This window comes from Thermobia domestica, chromosome 3 (genome assembly GCF_964235325.1).
Source record: "Thermobia domestica chromosome 3, izTheDome1.hap1.1, whole genome shotgun sequence".
NCBI lineage: Eukaryota > Metazoa > Arthropoda > Insecta > Zygentoma > Lepismatidae > Thermobia > Thermobia domestica.
The window spans coordinates 129511119-129536559 of NC_137456.1; the positions used below are offsets into that span (position 1 = coordinate 129511119).

The 25441-nt window shown below is 36.6% G+C and overlaps 1 protein-coding gene across 2 annotated transcripts in view; it reads right to left on the minus strand.

The window, feature by feature from the left end:
- LOC145680733 (uncharacterized) overlaps nt 1-25441 on the minus strand; it is a 118086-nt gene that overhangs the window by 13933 nt on the left and 78712 nt on the right. Inside the window, exons 10-15 of one of the 2 annotated variants that reach the window (XM_081751690.1) lie at nt 23646-23802; nt 20674-20901; nt 16406-16497; nt 8866-9040; nt 6530-6752; nt 2503-2573 (exon numbers count right to left, since the gene is read on the minus strand). In XM_081751690.1, the coding sequence (XP_081607816.1) occupies nt 2503-2573; nt 6530-6752; nt 8866-9040; nt 16406-16497; nt 20674-20901; nt 23646-23802 (946 nt within the window). The remainder of the gene's footprint in view (nt 1-2502; nt 2574-6529; nt 6753-8865; nt 9041-16405; nt 16498-20673; nt 20902-23645; nt 23803-25441) is intronic. The other variant, XM_081751689.1, reaches the window with a different exon arrangement.

Genomic DNA, 25441 nt, shown 5'->3' on the forward strand with positions numbered 1-25441 from the left:
ATAGTGTAAACAACAACAAAGGCAGACGACGCTTCATGCGTGTGACCCGAAGAGAAGCATCACTGCCTCCACCTACGAAGATGGAAGAGAGTAGCCGAACCAAAAGGTTAAAAGGAGCTCCAGAACACTTCTCCGGATCAGTCTGCATTGGGACTGATCGCCTCTATCTACCTTCTTAAGCTGTTGTGGGCTAGAGAAACTTCCCAATCCTCTCTGGCTGCTATGGGCTAGAGAGATCCTTATAACTCCCCTGGATGCTGTGTGTGTAGAAGAACACCCACTATGGGCTAGAGAACCACTTCACCCACTCCGGTTGGTGTAGACTAAGAGTCATTGTCCCAACTTCTGTAGGACAGGGCATCCTTCCCTATTCAATCTCTCTCTCCGGCTAGTGTGGACTAGAGTTTTCCGGACACAAATTTTATTAACCTCACGATTATGATGTGGCATTTAAAAAGAATTTTATCGATCTCGTTTTGTAAGACACTGTAACATAAGTGGGAAGCTTTTTAGTATTTCATAATAAACAATGTGAAGAAATTAATCATATGTACCGCTGACTCCACCAACTCTCACACAGAAAATATTAAATATTATAGTTTGAATGCTGATATAGTTTGAATGTCTCAGCACCTTCGATACTGTAGAGGGCACGCTCATCGTACTATTTCTGCTAGTTTGAAGATCATCGGAATACGACGAATGAGTTGTATGTTAAAATATGCTGAGTGTATATTACAGGCTGTTTGAAATGCTAGGAGGACGTAAGTGGATCCTTATTGTGTAGATCCTCGTACCAGACTTGGAATGGGACTGCGAGAATTGAGGTGGTTGTTTCACAGAATTCCCGCTCAGGTAGGTCGTGATGTGTTGATCGTGTACAGGAAGGGAGACAGAAGGTTCTCGCAGCTCACCTTTCCCACAGTGTCCGCGCGACGCACCGAGGAGTTCCAGGACAGAAATAGGCCTATAGAGTTCGGGCCACATTGTGGAACAGCAACTACCACTGCAATCAGAGCATCCGTGACTCTCATGTGAGCACACAAACACTCAACAATCGATTGCTGAAGGCAGATATACTTTTGCATGTTCCTTCCACACGATTATGTATGACACCTGCTTATCACCAAGAGAGTTTACCGAAGCGTCGGAAGAAATTACAATGGGGAGGTAAGTGGGAGCAGTGGTATGACATTATGACAGTTGTTTCTGTCTCGGATATAGTGATGGACGTCTGGGTGTCTGTGGATGTGCATATCAGCGGGGATACCCAGTGTCTGTTCACACTCTCCATACAAGACCCATTCATGACATTCTGGCATGAAAACAAATATGGGATTATGACTTGTCTCTTGTCTTCATGGGATTATGACTTGTATATCCTACATTTATGGCGTAATATATTCTGTCCTCCGACCAATACTTTGAGTCAGCATGATCAATCGCATCACCAGCGTGCTCTACGCTGTACACGCCTTCTACCCTAGGCTGGTAGATCCCCGGAGTAAGTCATACCGAGAATGTGAAGGACATGGTGGAATTGCGCCTGACCGACCGCTAGTCTCCAACAACAGCATAGCTCAGCTACACCAAGATCTACAGTGATCGTGGGATAGCATAGGCCAGACAGACTTTCAGCATCTGTACGACTGGTTACATGCCGAATAGCTGCTTGTGTGGATGATCTGTGTGATTATGCTTGCTAGTGTTGTGTATCTTTTGACCACGATGTATAACACGTTCAGAATGTCTCAGGAGCGCCCTGTTGGGATTACATCCATTCATGTATATCAAGTTTGAGCCACATTAATGAATATCTACTGAGTTCTTAAATGTGTTACCACAACTACCACAAAGATAGTCAGCGACTTCAGGAATATATCAATAGAGTCAGCTTTGCTCTAAAAGTAAAAGTTTTTTTTTTTTGTAATTTTATTGTTCACAGAATAATAAAAAAAATGTGTGTGTATGAGTATTCTGTACGAAAGCAGGTTCTGGTCCATTCATCCTAACGTAGCTAGTTGTGGGTACTGACTCACTTTAGCAGGTGTAGGTGACCAATTATTTCCAGTGTAGCTCAAGAAGGATTAGAATAAACTAAAAGCATTAAGAGCTGGAGTGGGTGAAAAGGTCGAGAATTAAGATAAGAGATACCACATATACAACAACTGTAATAAACAATTGTCTTCATTATACAGGTAGTCAGTTACTTATACTATCAATTAATATTCCTCTAATATAAAGCGCTCTGACTTCCTATAGTATCACTGAACCAGAACCTTCACAGAGAATATAACGTAGATAGAAAAAATGTAGATGGTTTTATAATTACTTCATACCAATTTTGTTTTGTTGTACCAAGTTAATGGTATTGATATATTTGAAAGGAAAACCATTGTAGAACAACGGATACACAATATAGACACACACACACACACACACACACACACACACACACACACATAGAAAGAAAGAGAGAGAGAGAGAGAACCATTATGTTACCTGAGCTGAGGTTACCATCAACTCTGGAGGCATAGGAGACATATTACTTCTTTCACTATGTTTTGGACCTACTTATAAAAAGAAAAAGAAAAAAAAACAAGCTTAGTTAATAGGCAACTAAGTGCTATATTAATAAACTTGTTTTCACGTAAGATATGTTTCAAATTAATACATTAACAAAAATAGGAAGGTAAAATTAGTATAAAAGGTAAAATTAGTATAACACTTACTTTTTAATTCATACACTGTCCTAATAGTTAAAAATATAGTGTAATAATGTTCAACTTTCACGCTATTTACGATTTAATTATCTATTATTGAAGTAACCTTTAATTGTATCTTAGATCTAGCGTTAGAGCAAAGAATTAATATAAGATCTTATGTAAAAAAAAAAAAAAAAAATCTCCAATTCTCATGAGAAGTAGGCCTATCATTCAGTTGGAGTGCCATGATACGAATTCAAATCAAGATAACATTACATGTTGGCTACATTTGTGTATAAAATATTATATTGTATTTACTAGCTGAACCTGCGCTCTCTACACAGTGCATCATTCACATATAAGCATGAAACTCCTTGCTCATAACATCTATACATGTCCCTTTACAGACACAAGTGAAAGATGTCCTGATAAAAATCGGCAAGGGGTACCATAAAGGGCCCTTTCGATTATTTTTTCAATATCTCGCACCGTTTGCAAGATTAAGCCTACTTCCTGTTGGGGTTTTTAATTCATGTATAATCAGTGTTTTCTTTCTTCTTGCATGCAATATGTAATAAGCAAATACAGTGTACATTACATATATAATTAATTGTACTGTCAGTGATATATGGTGATCATTTGGCAAAACACTCCAAACAATAAAGATTTATCTTAGCCTTGAGAAATGATTATCCTTCGTTTTTCATTATCAATTGGCCATGAAACAAACGCCTGAGAGATATATAACCCATGTATGCAACTTTGTTGTGTTGGAATGTATAAGTCATAGGACATGATGCTTTGCTTTTTTAAAATTTCAACACTTTCAGTGTACCTCTAAAAATGTAATAAAGAAATAACAGCCATGTTTTTTTTAAATATCCAATTATAACTGGCAAATCTAATACACAGAACTTGAAATCAACCAGCGAAAACGGCATGTTTCTAGCACTTGTTGTTTTCGAGATCTCATTGTCGGAAGGATTGGAGCCAAACACATACTCTTTTATTTGGAGACAAACATATAAACCTAGCATTTTAATATATAGATAATTTTCTGTTGCACTTTAAATGTGTATTATTTCATTAGTGTTTTTATTTTACCTAACGTACATTTTAACTCTTGATAGATTTAATAGTTTGCAATCCTAAAATAATTAAAATGATACAAATATTATTCTTACCTCAGGTGGGATATTATTTTGCAAATTTTGGGGATTGCATTAGTCACAAACCGCAAACCCTAGCATCGTCACTGTATGTTATTACGTAAATAATTTAAAGAAGAGTTAATACTACTACTACTACTACTACTACTACTACTACTACTACTAATAATAATAATAATAATAATAATAATATTGGATTAATAATAATAATAATTGAATTTCAAAACAAGTTTATATAGTTTAGCAATTTCTAGTACAGACTGTGGGAGTGTTTACTCCAGTACAAAAAAATAGTATGTGAATAATTAGTACAGGAGGTGCATATTGACTGAGATTTAAAAGAAATATAAATCTCAGATATATAAACTCACGAATTTTACTTGAAATTATTCATTGGCAGTGGCATACATAAGGAGGGTTTCAGGGTTCTAACCTCCCTTAAGCAAGATAATATGCAAAAACATACATTTACCATATATATATATAACCCCGCCGTGGCCGGTCCCAAGCCCGTGCTGAGAAAGGGGGAGGGACCCCCGTGATTTGGTCGCTCTCGTACTATTTGTCGGGAGCTGTTCCTACGCGGGGGAGATAGGGTGACACTGGTACCTAGCTCGCTGCCGGTACTTTAACTGTCATATGGCAGTGGGCGGCACGTGGTGTCAACAACCTACCGGCAGAGGTGAGCTTTCGGGGAGCATCCTCTAAAATGGGCGACTAACTGGTGCCATTGGATCTGGGAGAGTACGTGTGATTCCATCACGTCCTCAGTGGGGTAGGTAGCTTCGGCTGCCGTACCTACCGGCGGGGGTGAGCCCTTGGGTATCCCCCGAAATGGGCAAGTAAGCCGTGCCCTTGGGTCCGGGAGATAAGGCTGTGTGGTGCCCCAACACGCTAAAAAGAGTGGGTAGTTGGTGTGCCCTGTGTGGGCGGATCCAACGCCCTTCCGGGAGGATGATGTAGATACTGCCCTCAAAGAGAGTGTAATGCGTTCTCTTGGGTCCGGGATGGGATACCTAATATCCTAACGCATACTCGTACCTCACGAGCGCTGAGGAAGTGTGTCCCTCCTTCGTCCCAGTAGTGTTAGCTGGGTGCAGGAGCCACGACCCTACCAGGGGAACCGCCGCTCCCAAATGGCCATTGTCTTTAAAGGTAGACAGTCTACATCAGCCATTGGGTCTGGTAATGTACGGTTCATCTCTCCCGTAAGAAGAGGTAGTCCCGTATTGTTTGGACGACCCTACCGGAGGAAGAGTGTGGGTGTCCCTTCTAATGGTGGCTTACACGTACCATTGGGATTCGGACAGGTAGCCTCGCTACAACGTGTACGTGGTACCTAAACACGTTAAAGATAGGTAGCCCCGTATTGTTTGGGCGGGCCTACCAGGGGAGACACGGCTCCCAAATGACAATGTCTGCCTTGAGCAAACGGTCTACATCAGTCATTGGCTCTGGTAATATACGGTGTACCTCTACCGCAATTAGAGGAAGTCCCGTATTGTCCGGACGACCCTACCGGGAGGGGAGTGTTGGACTCCTGCCTATAGTGGGACCAAACAGAGGTGGGGGAGGGGCCAATCCCAGAAATCTGGGTAACGGTTCTGATCCTGCCAAAGGGAGGAAACACTGTGGGATATGCGCCGGCACCAAACTCAAGTAGTGACTCAACACGTACCATTGGGTCCGGGATGAGATACGGGAGTATCTCGACGTGTGCGTGGTACCTCTACACGACAAGGCGGTTGCCAGTTGAACGATAGAGGTAGGCAGGGCCGGGATTGAACAAGCCCCCTCGGGCATTGCCTGGGGCCCGGGAATTGGGTTGGACTCTGCCGGGCTGTGGTCATACCGTGGGATTCGGTAGCTTGTGGGAGCCAATCCCAGGAATCTGGGTAACGGTGAACACGGGCGGGAGGTGAGCTCGCCTTATAACGCTCGGGCGCCATGCCTGCAGACCATGGTAGGACTGACTCGCTAGCAGTCTGCCTCAACCAGTAGGTCAACTGGTTCTGGTAGTCACTCAGGACTTCGGTCTGGCCGCGCAGTGGGCGTATCCCACTCCCTCAGTGAATGGGGGTTACATCGCTTCGGCGAGTCAGAATTAGGGGACAAATTCTGACGGTGCACTACATGCACGAGGTTTAATAGCGTATATTGAGGAACTACGGGCGGGGTGCGACACATTTTAGCGGTACCCGTCCATTAAATAGACCGAACGGTCGCGGGCATGCTCCCCATGCATGCAACTAAGCGTGGCATAGTAGACCACTAGCTCCTAATATATATATATATATATATATATATATATATATATATATATATATATATATATATATATATATATACACACATTTGAAACTGTAAGAACTTGGGAGCTTGAAATCCCCTTGACGAATTTTTGATTACGCCATTACTCAATGCAGAATTTTTAAAAACAGTGGCGCACACGTAATTTCACCAAGAGAGGAAGTTCAAAAAACAAAGCTCATATCGTTCCAGGACACATATGATTTTTGGTTGTGTCTTAATACAGTGCACGTAAATGGTTTTTTTTTTCATAATATCTTGCTGAACGGGTTAACCCTGGATCCCATTCCATTCTTCCTTTGCTTATGTCAATTGCTTCAATGGTTAACAAAATGAAATATTTACCTTTTACGTGTAACCCTGTAATGTCTTTCTTTCCATGTATTTTTTTCATCAAATCATGTCTTTGTTTCCGAGTAAGTAGTGCCTGTATTTCTTCGAAAGGTTGATCATCATTTGTTTCGTACGCTGAAGTATCGCCAGATTCTACTGCATTTGGTGCAAGTTTTAAGGTAGCTTGATTTACTTTTAACGGGCGGCGAGAAGTTCTATCTGGAGAGCGTACGTTCTAAAAGATTAAAGGAAAGTTTCGTTTAGAAACACATTCATAGTTTTAAATCGGTTGACAATTTCATTTCTATATGTAAGAACATTTGAGACTCTTAGCAGAAATAAGCATATCGTCTGATATTTTTCACCAATATTTTTTACTCAATATTCTTTTAGAGTCTAAAACGATGATTATGGTTAACGAAGACATATAGAAAAATATACAGACTCTGAAAGTATATTCCATTTGTCTTTTCACAACCAGAATAGCTAAAAGAAACTCCATGAGGGAAAACTTATCCTTCCCACGAATAAACTTATCCTTCCTTATGTCATAATATAGCATTATTAATAGGCAATTTATATATAATATATGAATAAAATGATTCAAATCGTTACCGCAAAAACTGTAGTTTTAGGGTTTCACAAATTACCATTATTTTTGAATATAATCAGAAAATGTGAAAATCTCACACGAAATATCATATACCGTATAAAGCATATGGTCACATTTTGTCTGGATTCGTTGAACGCAGTAGTCTCGGGGCTTTGGTGATCGGATTAAGAGGAAAACAGGAGTGTGGAATTAAAGAACCATTTCGACTTTTAGCTGTTATTAAAGTGTAAATTCATTACATCCAAGAACTTGAGTTTTTCTTTTTTAATCGTAATTTGAAGGCTCTAGTCACTCCTATTGTCGCTCAAAAGTAAAACAAAAATCTAACTAAACTGAACCAAAAATTATCCGCTCTTTATAGTTTGAAGATAACCTTTAAACTTCGTCCACTAGAAGAAATACCAGAAAGTTAAAAAAAATAAATAAATAAAAATAAAAATCCTACCCACTCGAAGAAAAAAATCCTGAACTAGTAAATGAAGGTGAGAGTATTGTTCAGTAAAGAGCACAAAAAATGAATTCAAAGTCAGTATAGTAGGGAAGAAGCCCGACCCCCCCTCCCAAAAAAAATGATAGTGAGTTATCACTTGGTATGCTAAAGTTAACGAAAAAAAGGAAAAAAAACTATGGCTCACATAATAAAATTATTTTAATTGACAAAACCATGTATACTCTATGAAGACAAATGAATGTGTGTTGTAAGAGTAGAAACTCTGTTACTGGAAGATAGAAAAGTGACAGCTACACTGAATTACAGAGGCAGATTTGAATTTTTATCAACAGGGCATAGGAGTGAGAACAAAATAGGACATTCGTAAAATGATTATGTAATCTCCTACTAAGGTAATGAACCCAAGCATATAGTCCTAAATACATACCTGTGGTTACTATATTACGCATCATAGATCTAAACGAATAATATTATTAATAATTTCCAGACAACCACTTGTAGAAAACAAGTGATTCGTCCAAGAAGAAAGAATTCGAAAGCACACGGTTAAATAAATAAATAAATAAATGAAAATTAGATATATCTCTGTCAAGACGATTAGAAGCAGAGGCTGAACCAGAAACATTTCAGGAAGAAACAGTCACCGACGCAGTCGTTAGTTGGTGAGTCGTTATTGTCCTGTTAAGTTTCTGAGGTAATTTTTTATGATCTCTAGTTTGCTAAAACTCTTTTCCTTGCCTTATAGTGAAAGTAAATATTTGCTCAGGTTTGCACCCCCAATCCGGCGCTCCTCCTTAGTTACATCACTGGAAACAGTACGGAACAAAGTCTTATTCAATACTAGTAATATAAAAATAATCTGAAGTTTGTTTTAAGAAACTTATTCGTTACAGACAAATATTTTTGGTATGCAGAATTCAAGTATATTATTAGACGAATTTTATTATTATTATTATTTGTTAATACTAAATATGCTGGTTCATTTCATCTTTCTCTCTGCAAGCCGAAGCATTAAACAATACATTTCTATACTTTTTATATTTTTTCTGACTACATTATTTATAATATCAAATTGTAAAGTCAATGGAGATGAAAGTTTTTAGATCTCTGTACTCAAAATAAGCTATATGTTAATGTTTTGGATCATTTCAAATACTTCACTTGTCAACTTGGCATCAATTGATATATAAAATTGAGATTAACAAATGAAATAATATTATAACTAATGTTATTTCCACGGAGAAAAAATATCAAATTTTAGGAATTACTATAGTAATATTTTACCTTGAGCATGAACTTTCTTCTCTCACGTAGCTTCTTCCTTGCGAATGCGGTCGATTGGGAATCATCTGACACATTATTTGCCTGAGCGCAGTTTTCGTCTTCTTGACTGGACTGCCACATACTTCGCTTGTTACTGTCATCATCTTCAGTACAACTACTTGTGTCACCTTCATCGCTGTAAAAATTGAATTAATAATGAAAATTATATTACTTATATATTATTGATTTGTGTACTTGTATACCATATACGCAGGAATCATAAACGTTGTAATTTACATACATTTGCACCGGTACTTTCTCTAGGTCTCGCTGAAATATAAAACATTCCAGTTTCTTGCAAAAATATGTAATTATGCCGCGGGCTTACTCACGAAGAATATGAACGAGTCATGACCCGCCCAGAAATCATAAGTTTACGACACTAAAATAATCTTTGTTATAAGCACACACTGCATTTAGCAACGTTTAACACGCTAACGCTTGCGTTAAATCCAAATTAACGTTTAACAAGTTTGGTTTCATGTATTCCACCGAATTATTCTAAATAATATAGTGAAATATTTTGCGAAAACCCGACTGAGTCAAACTTGCCCAAGTTCCAACTTTAATAGTCAATGATTCGAGACCAAAGATTTGCACAGGTAAATACTTCGCACTAACACTAAACAAATCAAAAGATACTTCCATGTCAAGTTCGGTCAAGATCAGAAGACTTACGCGTACTTACGATATACACTCATCAACCAAAACATTACGACCATCCGGTTTTTTTTTCTGAATTAAATCATTGGGCTGATAAGAGTCACGGAATTCAGTAGAATCGCTCGCCAGACGATGACAGGGATATCACTCGATCAATCAATGTGATCCTCGTACGTAGAATGGGGAAGGCCGGCGATATATCAGAGTTTGATAGGGGCTAGATTGGGGTGGCCAGAAGGCTAGAAGTGTAAACCTTGGAAACAGAGTGGCTTGTCGGGTGTTCGCAAAATCCTGTGGTTAGTGTAATTCAAAAGTGGGAAAAGGGAGGTGAAACTAGGCTGCCACACCTCTTTAAAGATATCGGACATCGTAGACTCTCAAGCTTGGTATAATAGGATACGGCACAAACTGTGGCACAATTTACAGCAAACTTTAACATACTTTAACAGTGAGCGGAGCACGAGTGTGTCTGAGCACACCATTAATCATATCTGTTTGATATAGATCTCCACAACCGACGTTCCAGACGTATAAGAATGTTAACGTCGATTACTAAAATAAGCACGTGCTCATCGTCACTGGACCGCCGAACAAAGATACGACGTTGCATGGTCCGATGAACCACGATACTGCCTTTATTACATCGATGGCCGGATCAGAACCGGTCATCTTCCAGGGCAACAGCGTAGTAGGATAATGATGGAACTGTGGTGGCTCCATTATACAGTGATGTGCAAAACTTAAGGACGAAGGTTAGTTCGCACGTTGTGTCAGTCCGTGTCAGTCAGTGGCATAGATTAGTGAAACTAGAATTATACATAGAAAGTAGTGTTACAATATGATAGGGGAACAACAGAAAGAAACAAGTGGTTATAAAAACAAAAACAAAAACGTCACTTTTATTCAAATGCAATAACTTACACTGAAAGCACGGCAACTCATAATGCCACCTCTGACATTACATAAAGATTGAAATGGTCCTTAAAAGGGCATGTGATCACCACAGAGAGCGATGCATGCACTGCAACGTGCTCCTATGCTGCTCACAGAGTTAGTAATGAATTGTTCTGGTGTGGAGTTCCATTACTCGATCAGCGCTTTTTTTTTTGTGTGTGTGTGTGTGTGTGTGTGTGTGAATCTGAACGTGCTCTAAGATATCTCTCAAACATCCCAAACGTGCTCGATTCAAATCGGAGGAATAGGTAGACAAGTCCATTTTCGAATATCGTCTCGTTCCAGTGTTGGGTAAGTTACTTGTAAAAATGTAACGCGTTACAAGTTACTTTACTTTCTCCTAAAATGTAACGCGTTAGTAACGCGTTATTTTTAGGTCCGAAACTTTAAATATGTGGAAAAAATCTTATTACTTCAGTTTTCCGTACTGCTATTACTACCGCTATTATTATTATTATTATTATTATTATTATTATTATTATTATTATTATTATTATTATTATTATTGCATGTTCTGAATCGGTTTATGTAAATGCAAGGACAAATTTTTACTTGACAACTATATGAACATTTTAATGTAATGTAACATTGACTAAAATGCCATACTGCGTTACTCGTAGGGATGGGCACGAGTGAATTCGAGCAAGTTTTCTTTGAAACTCGATTTGACTAGAAACAGACATCTTTGAGCTCGACCCGAGAACTCGGCTTGAAAAATTTCCTTCAACTCGATTCGAATTCAGGTAGAGTTTCGAGTCGAGTCGAGTCAAATCTGGTGTATAGTTTCGAGGACTACCTTCAAGTATCTAACATAGACAATATAATTATTATCAATGGTACTACTACTACTACAACTTTTTCTTCTTCTTCTTCTTCTTCTTCTTCTATTATTATTATTATTATTATTATTATTATTATTATTATTATTATTATTATTATTATTATTATTATTATTATTATTATTATTATTATTATAACAACAACAACACTGTGTATAAACATGAAAGATAGGCGGTTTATATATGAATACTAAAAAAGTAGTTGATTGCCAACCTCGGTAGTCGTGAAGTCTAGGGGTAAAGGACATTGTTCACGAGCCTCTGAATTTTGGTTGAGGGCCTAGGTTGAGTATTCGAGCTCGAGCCAAATGTTGTTAAAAGTTATAGGGCACTGGCCAAATATCTTCAAAACTGCTCGGCTCGGGTTTAGAATTGTCAACGACTCGAGCAGATCGGCTCACAGCTCATTCACTATCGACTCAAACCGAGAAGTGAGCTGAGCCAACAACTCACCCAACCGAGTCGGCTAGCCCTTCGCTCAGTTGAGTCGAACCGAGCAGATGGCTTATCCCAACCAAGCCAGCTCGAGCCGATAGTTCACCCTAAGCGAGCCGGCTCGAGCCATCGGCTTAGTTAAGCCGAGCCGAGCTAAGCTTGTTATAAAAAATCTCTTGTAGTCTCGCTATCGAGACGAGAGGAGATGCGAGCAATGTCCCCTCTCGTGAGCAACACTAAAAGTATTCCATATTACTGCTTATCTTACATTTCTCATGGCTTTCGCTTTCCAGTGTAATCAGCCATGATTTCAAAACGAATTAAAACGAGCGAGCCACTTATCAAACTCGACTCGACTCGAAACTCGACGCCAAAAACAGTGAATCGGTTCGGAACTCGACTCGAGAATATTACTTTTGACTCGACTTGGATTCGAGCTTGACTCGTGCCCATCCCTATGCGTTAGAAAAAATAGTTGCTTATTATTATTCTGCTAAACTAATTATATAATAATAACAACGTTGCTATGTAAAATTAAAAATACAGAGTATAGAGAAACATTACACTACAACTGACGAAATGAGAACACATGAACTGGGGGTGAATCAAAATTGCCAATAACTCTAAAATCGATACATGCTTTTTAAAGCTAGTTGTTCCAAACTCTATGATCAACGGGACTTTAGGATATGCAAAGCAAACTGATCTAAAAGAACCCTAATATTACATACCATCAACATTACATCAATAAAGTAGGCCTGCTCATCAGAACACCGTTTATGCATATTAAACCCTTACTGAATGTCGTTCATTATGGCACCCTAATTGTTGATAAATATTTCCCGCCGGGGCACCACTTTACTTTTAAATTCTGTTCAGCAGTGGTGTACTTACGATTTTGTTTCGGTAGGGCTTTGCCTGAAAATGTGAAAATTCTGCAAGATATTTTATATACTTTACTATAGTAAGTAAGATTTCGGGGGAGGGGAGGCTTAATCCCGGAAGCCCCACCCCTAAATACGCCACTGCTGTTCATCATCATCTTCAGCTTTTAAGAAAAAGTATTCTTTCAAATGTTCGAACGATAAAATATTTTCGTTTTCCATCTTTATAAAAACAACACCATTCAAAGTAAAATAGACTACCAGTACCATTGTACTCGTAGTTCACTCGCTGAACGTATTGATTTGGAGCTGTCAAAATCTAAGACAAAATCTTCCAGGTGCTTGCAATCAGTACACGTGGTTTCCCTGAAGCTGTCCTCATCTTCCAATACTATATTTTGTTATGTAAATAAACAAATCAAATTGTATCTATGAATGTATTTGCAACCCTACCAACGTAAAGTTCGTAAGGCGAAACAGGAAAATGCACATCGAGATTTCCCATTCCGCCTTGCATTAAGATGAAAAGTGATAACAGGTTTTACATGCTAATTTCATTGCTAGAGATCATAAGGCAAAACGGGAAAAGGCGAACAGTGCAGGAATTGTTGGTCACTAACATCGTTCATGCTCCATTGTTCCATTCTGAGAAATTCACTTACAGGAAAGAAACATTTGTTTCCGAAAAAAAAAATATACATATATTGTAGTTACTCATCCGAAATGTAACGCGAAAAAGTAACACAAACTACGTACGTTACTTAAACATTTGTAACGCGTTACCGTTACAGTTACTTTGGAAAAAATAGGATAATGAACTATTTTACTAGTTACTAGGATACGTTACTTAAAAAGTAACGCGTTACTTGCGTTACGTTACTTCCCAAGACTGTCTCGTTCCAAGAGTTCTGCAACCTGCGCTATGGGATGTGGTCACGCATTATCATCGATAAAGAAGAAGTTTGAGTCGGCTACACTTCTAAAAAGACGCAGATGGAGAAAGAATACAGTGTCACAGAATTAAGTGACTTTTGTGTGGAGATGTGGTGAGTCATGCCAGACTGGAGGCGTGGCACACTACATCTACACACCAAAGCACTGCAGTTGTCCTGTGATCACCTGCACGGCAAGGCACTGCTGCACTACGTCTGCACACCAAGACATACTAAGCCACATTGTTGATATACTGTGAGCCAAAGGTAGGCATACTAGAATATGCTGTGTTCAAAACTTAGGCGGTCGGTATGCTCATAGAGCGTTATCCTTCCTCACATAAGAACACTAGACCATCAAAATTATAATGTTCGACAATATACCTGGATTTAACGCGTGTTCCCACCTCTCGCCAGATGAATGCACGTCCAGAATCACTACTAAGACTGAATGCCCTCTAGTCTCAGAAGAGAATGCAACCCTACTTCTCATTGGTCCAGTTCTGATGTTCTTAGTACCAAAACAAACGGCGGCGCCGTTGTCCGGGTGTTGTCAACGAAGTACAACGTATTGGCCATCGGGCAAAGAGACCACCTCGAAACAGTTGACATGCTACTGTAGAGCGTGATATTGGGGGGGGGGGGGGCTTGCAGTCCTCTTAAATATGTTAGCAATTGCATCCAGTGTTTGACGTTGGTCCTTCTTGCTGTTTCACAATGTAGCGATCGTCCTCTGCTGTAGTTGACCGGGATTGACCACCACTTTTTCTTCGCACACCTTTGCCTGTTATTCGGAATGCTCCTCATGCACGTGCAACAATACTGTAAACAATATCAAACGCCTGAGTCACACTCGTCATACTTCGTCTCTTTGGAGATTCCCGACGATTCTTCCCCGTGCGAAGTCATTCAAATATTGTCTCCGGGAGAGGTTGTTTTGACACTACGACAATGCACCACAACTGCTCTCCGAATTACCCATACCCTCTCTCCCTTTCATTCAACTGTTTTCTTGCATAGCATCTGCACACCAAGGGATGCCAAACCGCATTGTTGCTGTCCTGTGAGCCAAAGGTGGACATACTAGATATTAGGTAAGTGTCCATAATTTTCACACTGATCAACGTATACTGTTATTATGATTGGTTCTTAAAAGAAAAATCAAATGAAGGAAGAAACTAGGAGAAAACGAACAGAAACATCTACGTCTCGTTTTGTGGATATTGTGGTAGCTAATGGCATGAATATTTTCACATTTCGATAGGTAAAGATAGTCCTGTTTCAATACAAACTTCTACTTTTTATGCAACAGGTGATGCACTATACTTTATTTCAATTGGCCTTTCGTTCTTTAGTGGTCCGCAGTTGAAGATCGTATAAACAGGTATTATGACTGCTTTCATCTACAAACGTTGATAAATACTAAGTATTGTTGTCAGTTGATTGAGTCCCTTTGGTCCTCCTGAATATCCCGAGTATTCTTGGAGATAGATTTTCTTGATGTTCCGCAGCATAGAATTCGTTACTTTGACAAGTGCAATACTATTTCAGATATACCTAGTGGATGAATGTTTATAGTCGCACTTCTGTATGAAACGTCTTCCAGTCACGTAGCACTACCTTCTAAATCAGAAGACAGCACCAAACAGCGCGCTTGTCGTTGGCTGCTGATGACTTCCTGTCCTTGAATGGACTAGGCTGTTGCGTTGCCACGTCACGTCAAAGAGAAAAATCCGTACGGCCGTACTTGATTGGGGGAATTTTAGGGGTGTACATTAAACTGCAACACAGCATTAACTTCACTGCCTCCAGGTCAGCAAGGGTAAACAAAAGAGTTGGCATAGGCGAGAGTAACAGCGGCGGAAACGTAACTATTTACCTTGTTGTGTGCAACGGGGTACAACAGCATGCACACATATGTTTCCGAAGCTAACTTATTGTTCCGATACAACTTTATAATTTTCTCATCGTGAGTCGTCATTTACTGTTTGAGTTTTGGCTCTATTTCAATGTTACATAAACTTCACTCCACGTCCTGCTAAAGTATTGTAATACATCTGAATTTTGAAAGAGTACTATTATATTCTATTCAATCCTTGCGAGTATTTATAGTTATAGTCCTGGCTATAAAGCCATGTCAACTTTACCACTAAAACTGTTTCGATATTGGAATTGATTCAAAAGACACAATATGAGCTGTAACCAAAATGACCCGGCCATTGAGCTGAATGGCCGGTTCTACGTATAATTGTTAACACTAATAATGTAATAGATAAGGAGAAGAATAGTGTCAGACATTTTTCAAATTGTTTTACGTAACTTAATGATTCTATCAAACTAAAATTGGTCTAATAGTAAAATGCTGTGAACAGTAAACAATTAAAAAAAAAAAAAAAAAAAAGAGCTTTAAGCTCGTGTACTTATCCATCCGGCCACCACCTCAATCCACCAAGAAGTTCTAATAAATAATGCAAAGCATTTAAGTTGCCTAGGAAAGTTTTAACAATCAAAAATTTTATATTTCGTACGAACTAAATTATTAGATAATTAAAAACACTATTGTTCGATTGAAAAAAACACATGTAATAAAATGTACATCAACAGTAACTGTTATATATTGTATTATAATGTAAATAATAATAGCAGAACATCAGTAAGGCAAGAGGAAAATCAAGGTTTGACTCTCTATTTATCATACAACATACCGTATGTATCTGCACGAAAAAAAAATCTATAATAATGGCATTAGAGTCTATTAACATTCAAGATTTGAAAGAATTTAGACCAGACTTACCTTGAATAATCAGAAAGTTCAATATTTGTTGGTTCATCAGCACTTGATCCTTCTTTTGCAAGCCTGTTGATAATCTTATTCCTCAGTCTTTCCTACGTATAGAAGTTGTACCTTCAAAAATAAAGTACATATATTTTGAGAAAATCCGCGTAAACAGCTATAATATATTATTTCGAAGAAGTAACAACATAGGCGTGCGAAGATTTTGCAACATGATACGTTGTGACATAAATCAAATTAATACTCTAATTAAAGTTTCGCCCTAGCACGTACAGATTTTTGGCATTTAATGGGTCTACAGAACAATAACTTAAATGATTAGACATTTCAAAATGTTTTTTTCCCCTCTGTTATGTACGTCTGTTTAAACGTAAGCTCGTTCCTTACCTAACCTGATAAGACTGCCTCTATCTGATCGACCATTCATATCAAGACCTTGAAAAGCTCCTCCGTGGCTAAGCGGTTAGCATACGTGCCTTTGGCGTAGGAGACCCGGGTTCGATTCCCGGCGGGAGCTCATGTGGTTCGGATTCCACGTTAATCAGTAGGTACACGTCTCATATAGCCTTGCTGCTGAAAGGGACATTAGACTCAAAATCAACTCAACTCAACTCAAGATTGAAAACTATTGTGTCATCTACTACATTACATGTCAAAGACAGGATGGTGCGTATGCCTTGAGTGTATGTTAGGTTGTAGGGACTTCATGAACAACAATTCAAGCTTGATTTTTATCAGCAGAGGTCAATTTAGTCCCAATGAATTGACTCTCGGACTACTCTGATACCTACATTATATATTACGTACAATGAAGCAACTTATCAAAGCGTTGGACAATGATGGTCCTTGTATCCAATATTTAGTTTAAACATTTCTGTTGTCTATATATTCCACATAATTATTTACATAATAGTATATATTCTGCATAAACATTCTAATTTCTGTTGTTTAAATCATAGAAATGACATCACCTCCGGTGCTTGGAATCCCTGGCTCGATCCCAGCTCGCAACTTGTGGACTTTGTGGTGGACAAACATCGCACTCGTGGGTTTTCTCGGGGCTCTCCCGTTTCCTCCCATTTTCTACTTTCCACCATTTCATTTATTTTTCATAATCACCGTCTCCTTTAGCCTAACCGGAATAACCGTGGGACGTAAAACTCAAAGATTTCATTCATTTTTTTTTCATAGGAATGACACTTAATGATCAACAGATTCGAAAGCTCTTGTCCGTTCAGAAATATAATGCGTGAGACTCGTTTGTAAATGTTACCAGCAACTTTTGGACAATGTCAAACATGATCGATACGGTCAGATTTTGAAACCCGTGTTTAAAAAATGAATGAACTGGAATGTTACATAAGTTTGAAGTTACATTTCCTCCACTCTCATTTTTACTATTTTCAATGAAGAATAGTGGAAGACGTGCCACCAAGATATTAACGAGATGGAAATGCGGTAATAGGGTTGATGGAACGTATTTATGATGCTAGATTATTGTTGTTAATGTCTAATGAGAAATAACACGCGGAAGATCACAAATGCAAGTCGAAACAGCGCACATTTGAAAATAAATGACGGAGTAGATAATTTGTACTTGGTGAACTTGACATAATTTTAATTTTCTTTGAACGTTTTATATCAGTTATCATTACAATTTATTGTTAGTAGTAAGGGTAATACGCGTTTGATATTGTCATTGATACTGACTATTTATTACTAATCAATAGATAATTAACTATTTCATCTGTGCATTATAGAAAATAGTTACTTGATACGAAAAAGTTGATATATTTCAAATCAGTGCACCGAAATTAGGTATGCAAACTTGTTTCACTTTATGCCGTAAAACAAAAATTTCAATTCGCGTGCCTGTACAATAATAATTTAACGTATTATTTAATATTTCTACTATACGAGGTTCTTAGATACGATATAGTTACATGTATCTGTATACCATGAATACTATAACTCAGGACCTTTTGTTCTAGAGAGTTTTGTTTCAATAACGCACAAAATTTATACTATATATACAAATTATCTTATTGCGTTTCACCGTACAATATATTTAAATATTTCCTCCTTTGAAATATTTCCTGCTAAAAGGACAGTACGTTAGAACCCTCAAATAACTAGTTCTAAAAAGTAAGAAAATATCAACTTCAGAAATATTGTTAAAATAAAATGGAAATGAAATGAAATCTTTCAGTTTAACGTCACATGATTATGCCCTTTAGTTACAATAAATTATGACAGAAATATATTTCTGAAATAGATTGAGTGATATCAACAACATACAGATATATTCTGGTAGATGCAGGAAAATGATACAAATATCGTGTGAAATAATCAGAGAACAAGGATCTTTAAGAGAGTGCTCACTCCATTTGATCTCAACGTGAAATTTGGTAGAATCTTAGGTTAGTTAATCAAGTTATCAATTAAGGAAGAAAGTAAAGTGAACATTTCTTATAAGTACGCATTCTATTTATCCCTTGACAGTATATGTTTGTTAAGCTTTGCAAGGAATGATGGAAGTAGTCTAATATGAAGATAATTTCTAAGACAGTTGGAAGAAAATAGCTTCCAAGCAGGGGCGGATCCAGGACCGACTTCTGGGGGGGGGGCGGTGGGTTGTCATACTGCTACTTTTAAGGGTTCCAAACTTTGGGATGGGTTTTATTTATATATATAATATAAAATAAGAAATTTTCCTCTTCTGGAGGGGGGCGATTGCTCCGATCGCCCCCTGGATCCGCCCCTGCTTCCAAGACGCCTCATCCATTACTCTTGACATAACACTTCAAGCAATGAATGATTGACTTATCAATTTCTGACCTTCTGTCGGTTTTTGATTACCAGTGGTACTTTCTTCTTACTAATTCATTGTAAAAATGTGATAGCGTATAATGAAGAGAATCCATTTTTGCATGAAAGATAGATTTACAAAACTCAGAACTTTCTCATACTGATAATAAAAACAATGAAAGAGTGAGGAAAGGCTTATGCCATTCTTCTTTAAGCACAAATGTTTTCGGGACAAGAAAGAAGATAAACGGTCGAGGTAAACAAATTCGTGACATATTTGCCTGTCAAGTAGGAGGAATTTTTTGAAGAAAGAATCTGAATGGAGAGTTGTAAAATATTTTTTGTGATTTACCTGTATGTCAATATAAATGAAATACAATGTTTTATATAAATAAAGGATTAAAAATTAAGGATGAAAAGGAATTTAGATAGTTTTATGACAAATTTATACGAAAGGAAAGTGGTGTAAGAAAATTTTATTTTTATACAAAATACTCTTAAGTCCTCTAAGGCCACCGTCTCCTTTAGCCTAACCGGCATAACCGTGGGACGTAAAACTCAAAGATTTCATTTTTTTTTTACTCTAAGGCCTCACAATTTGTTTTTCTGTATTACTACTAAATTATGTAACTTGTCTTACCATTGCAGGTTCCACATTGACAGTGCATGTAAAGAGGTAAAAGAAAAGAAAAATACAAGAGTGATTAATTACTATTTTCCCATTCAAAACATATAAGTTTTAGTCTGATCCTAATAATCACATAGAATGTAATACCATGTAAAGTTTAAACTTCATATATATAATGTATTGAAACTTCACCTTGGTCATACTGACTTTTCATAAAGAAAGGCAAATAAGGAGCCGATACATATCCGAGGCTTGTCCCTTGTTAGTACTAAATACTGAAAGAAAAAAATACATTCAACGAATCCTTTTTGTTAGCTAAATTATTCTACTTGCATGTTTATCAAACTTAATATCAGTGAAAGTATAAGAGTAATTCATTGGAGTCTAGCATCCCTTTACAGCACAGAGGCTATGTGAGACAGTGTCTCTGCTTGAAATGGAGTTCGGACCAACCAATCGTGAATATACAGGGTGGACCATTTATCTTGAAACGCCCTTGTATCATTTAAACCAAAAGATAAAAACACTGAAATTTTACACACTGCAAATATTAATATGAGCATATATATTTTTTTTACATATTTTGATATACTACCAGATTAACAGTGTTGCCAACCAAACATAAGGTTATATTTTTCAAGTGGCGCTACGCCAGATTATTACATATTTGAAATCGACACACTGAATGCCGTTTAAAATGTTAAACACTAACAGAGCAATGAAACAGAATTTATTGGAAATTACTTATATATTTTAACCTTTCGAACTGTCTTCCGATAACTGGTATTATATCATGAGAGCATTGTGATCATTTTGTAAAATGTTCACCTACCTTGGCCGGATCCTCATCACAAAAATCCAGCAATGTCTCACAGAAATACTTTCCCATAGACTCGAAATCAGCTGTAGAAAAATGTGTATTGTTTCGGGTCCCAAGTAAAGATCCACCAAATGAGGCTTCCATGGTATAACTATTCGCTACTCCCATCATCCAGATTACAACACGACCAGTACCTTCTTTTGATTTTTGTATCTTAAATTTACAATTCTCGAAAGAAAACTAAAATATAAAAAACAAAAGAAAAGTGAAAAATGTAAAATGTAAGCATGAATTTTTATACTATACATCTAGTATACCGGTATCTAGTGATAAAATTATTATACTGTATATCTAGTGACAAAATTATTATAAATGTTTACATTATTAAATGTCAACATATGAAAGTATACTATAAGATTTAGCAAACTTTCCATTTTTTTAGTCATAATAAGAAAAAAAAACTTGCATTTCTATAGAAGAGAATCAAAATGTTTCGCCATAATCAAATCTTATTTAAATACTTGTAATACAAACTCTACTTACATATTACCAACGAATAGAAATGGACAAATGTTATAAGAGAAAATCATAAAATACGCATCTCTCTTAATCTAAATCTAAATGTGGATAAACTGTATCACGGGTACGTCTGAAAGCAACTTACAAGGAGATTTACGGAAGTGTCACTCACCGATTTGAATGAAACTTTGCATCTTTCTTGTAGAACATCAAAAAATAATCGACACGAATTTTTTTGTTTCCGCAATGGTGAAGATTTAAGGGTGGAAATCACCCTTTAACGCTAGGGGTGGTTTCTAAGCATAGACCGAAAATATTCATTTAATTTAGAAGAAAACATACTGCCAGGGGGAAAACTGTAGGGCAGCTGATAAAGAATAGGATCCAAATTACAAAATGTCTTCTGGTTTGAAATTCTCTGCAGTTAGCCAAGAACAATTATAGTTGGCAGAAATTACTGCGAGGAGGTTGCAGACCAATTTGAAATCCCTTTCTGTACTTATTTTAATGGCATGCTTGATTAAAGTGAGTCTCTGCACCTCTCACTATAGCGTTTACAAAGACACAAACAGTAGAAAGTTTGGCACAGTCAATAAATCTATGACTCATAGCTACACCATACAGCCTTTAATTTCTGAAAATGGTGTTATCACTGTTGTTAATTATTTTGCAGGAAGAGAAAGGAACATTTTACTCTATAGTCCAAAACAATCTCTTTTAATCTGAAAATGTCCTTGTAAAAGCATTAAATTCGGAAAAATTAACAGCAGGTCTTGTGAGATTATGGTTTCAAGAGGTTTGTTTCCCAATGTCTAATGTAAAGTCCATTTTGTTATTAGATTCGTGGAGTAATCACAATTCATCAATTTTCAACCTATTTTACGAACAAAAAAGTACCTCAACTGCACTAACAACTGGTAGGATTCAGCTCTTGATGGGCCGTCTTTAGGCCGTGGAAAAACTTCTTGAGACATTTTACTGATATCATCCTCTACAACTCTAACATAAATTTACATCTCCGTAGTAATATAATTTAGATCCAAATCACTCATTCATAATCAGTTTTCTTCTTGCAGATTTGCAAATCTTATTAGATATGCGTGATACAAAAACAGTTATTTGGAAAATGATTGTGCTGCATTTTGCGATTTGTCACAGTTATTACTGTAATAAGGTGAGCTTGGTGTAAACAATGTTTATGCATCACACACTTTTTTTACGAAATAGTATTACTGTGAAGCATTTTCTCAATAAATTCATAATTATAACAATTGAGGATATATGAAGTTCTGATATAGTGAGAGGCGGGGACTCACTATACATAAGCACCCCGAATAGGGAGATGCGCAGAGATTCACTTTAATCAATTATTCCGTTAAAATAAATGAGTTTCAAATCAATAGAAAGGGGTTTCAAATCGGTTTGCAACCTTCTCGTAGTAACCCCTGCCAACTATAATTGTTCTTGGCTAACTGCAGAGAATTTCAAACCAGAAGATATTTTGTAATTGTAATCACTATGTTGAATCTGCCATTTTGAATTTTGTAATTTTGACGTCAGATTCTGAATCAGCTGTCCTAAAACCCTCCTGGCAGTGTTTTTTCAATATTAACTGATTGTTTTCTGTCTATACTTGGAGACCAACCCTAAAGTTCAAACGCTGGTTTCTACCCTTAAATCTTCACCATTGCAGAAACAAAAAAATACGTGTCGATTATTTTTCGATGTTCTACAAGTGTGCAAAGTTTCATTGAGATTGGTGAATGACACTTCCGTAAATCTCTTTGTTAGGATATTTCCTACTAAATCTTCAGGAATGTTATAGGTATATATAATAATTCCTGAACTACGTTAAGGTCCTTTTTAAGGCTAAATTTAAACATTGAACGCAAGTTTTGCATTTTTTTTTTATATGTGAGCTGTAGCATTAAAATGCATCAGTTTACGAGAAACATTATGTAAATTTTTTGACAAATATTAGACGTAAGGACATAGGATTACAGAAAAATTACATTGATTACATTGAGATCACATATTATCCTCATATGAATTCCCATATCAAAGTTGAAAAAACTATATATATATATATATATATATATATATATATATATATATATATATATATATATAAAGTTTTTCAACTGACCAATACAGTAACTTAGATATTTCAGCACAAAAAAAAATGTTCATTCTTGCAACAAGGAAGTACTTACATTATGTACGTAAGTCTCTCCCAAAACACTAATTTAGATACAACCCTAAATTTCTTACTAGAATAGAATTTAACCAAATCTAAAAAGTGATAATACTTGAAGCACTGAATAAACTATTGTCATACAGCTACATTTCTTACAAACCATTCACTTGGGAACAAATTAATAGAGGAAAATCTGAAATTTAGTTTATTTAACCCTAAAACCCATTGAAATTATAAATCAATTTAGCCTTATTTATCCCAAATTTACCTTATCTGCTGCATTCTTGTGTAGCATTAAGGGGAAGACTTGCTCCTGCAAGTGTCTGTCAGAATTTTTTGCTTCACAGCCATAAATGAATATATTATGCTTCCGCGAATGAGCATGGAGATCACAGTACATAACAATACCACATTCTTCCATAAGCCTGTATAAATTAATCAAGGAGAAACGTATATTAAAAATTATATTTTTTCCATAAAATAAACAGTGTATTGATTCTGTGAAGGAAATATGTAAATACGAATTGGAACACTCAAAGCACATTTTCCATAAAGACAAACAATTGCAAAGATATCTTCAAAGTTTTCTTTGTGATTTTACATATATTTGGCTCTTTTTAAGTATACAAAATATGGAAAACATTATAATCTTAGAAAAGAAAACGGAACTGATAATAATATTGAAATAATAAAAATTGTCCAAATATATGACAAATGTAGGAGAGATTGAATGACTATTTTCAACGAAGTACCCAAATGTTGCATTGACTACTGGTCAGATTAATGTATGTTTATTACAAATGAGTTGTTGTATATCAGAAAGTAATAAAAATAAACATATATTGTCAGCAACACTATGGCAAAACTACGAGTCTGTAGAATTCTAATTATGAGGCAGGTTTATAGCAGATTCAAAAAATCGAGACCAGTTTTTTTTTTTTTTTTTTTTTTTTTGTATTCATTCATAATTTATTTAGATTTTACATAGAATTGTTAGACTTCCAAACTGTGCTATGCATGAGGTCGAAAGTCTCAAAGAAACGGATTTTGTCGGCAAGTATCGAAGCAGAAACAGTAAGAGATATCGTCAAGCGATTTTCTGGAATCAATTTTGTAATTTGATAGCGTTCCAACAATAGGTTCCATCTCTTCCGTTAATCCTATATTCAAATCAAAAATTACTGAAATTAGCCATTTTCAGATTTTAACTTTTTTTTTTTTTTTTTTTTACCGCAGCACGAAAACAGTAACAGATAGATAGAAGCAGTTTTTTTGGAAAGAGATTCAGAGTCTCAAGATTTCATGACTATCTGCAATTTCACACCAAAACAGGAAGTGGTTCAAATTTGCTATTACTTCCAAATTCAATTCTAACTTCTACAGAGCAAAAACAGTGGAAGATATCAAGAAGCTAATTTTTGCAATCGATTCAGTGTCTCAAGAGAACATACCATCACCACATGCAGTACTCTACAGAAAACCGGAAGCGGTTGAAATTTAATGGTTTCAATACTTATTTCCCTAGAGTAAAACTGGTAAGATGTATCGAAAACTTTTTCTTTTACACAGAATCAGCATTCTAAAAAATGTTTTGTTTCAACTTTTATCCACCTGTTCAAACCGAAGGTGGTGAAAATCTACTGTTTTCGGTTATAACACTGATCGCATAATGGATTCGAAACGGAAGCGATAAACATCAATTAGAATTTCTGCTTTCATTACTACTCTCTATAAAGCAAAAACAGCAAGAGATAGCGAGTAATGTCTTTTTGATACGCATTCAGAGAAACCGGTTCTACAGGGTGTCCAATGTACAATGCAACCCGGAGTTTGGGATAGTAGAACTTTTGAACCTGAAGTGATACACAAATAATGGTTATACCAAAATGAAGCCTTGCTCATGCATATATTTTTAAACTAGGAAGCAACGATTGAAGTACATTATGAACCACACAGTGTTGCCAGATGTAACCGAAGGTGTATTTTTTTTTTTTTTTTTTTTTTGCAAAACATGTAAATTGACTCATAACTCATACGTATGAATGTTCTGTCGTTAATTTTTAG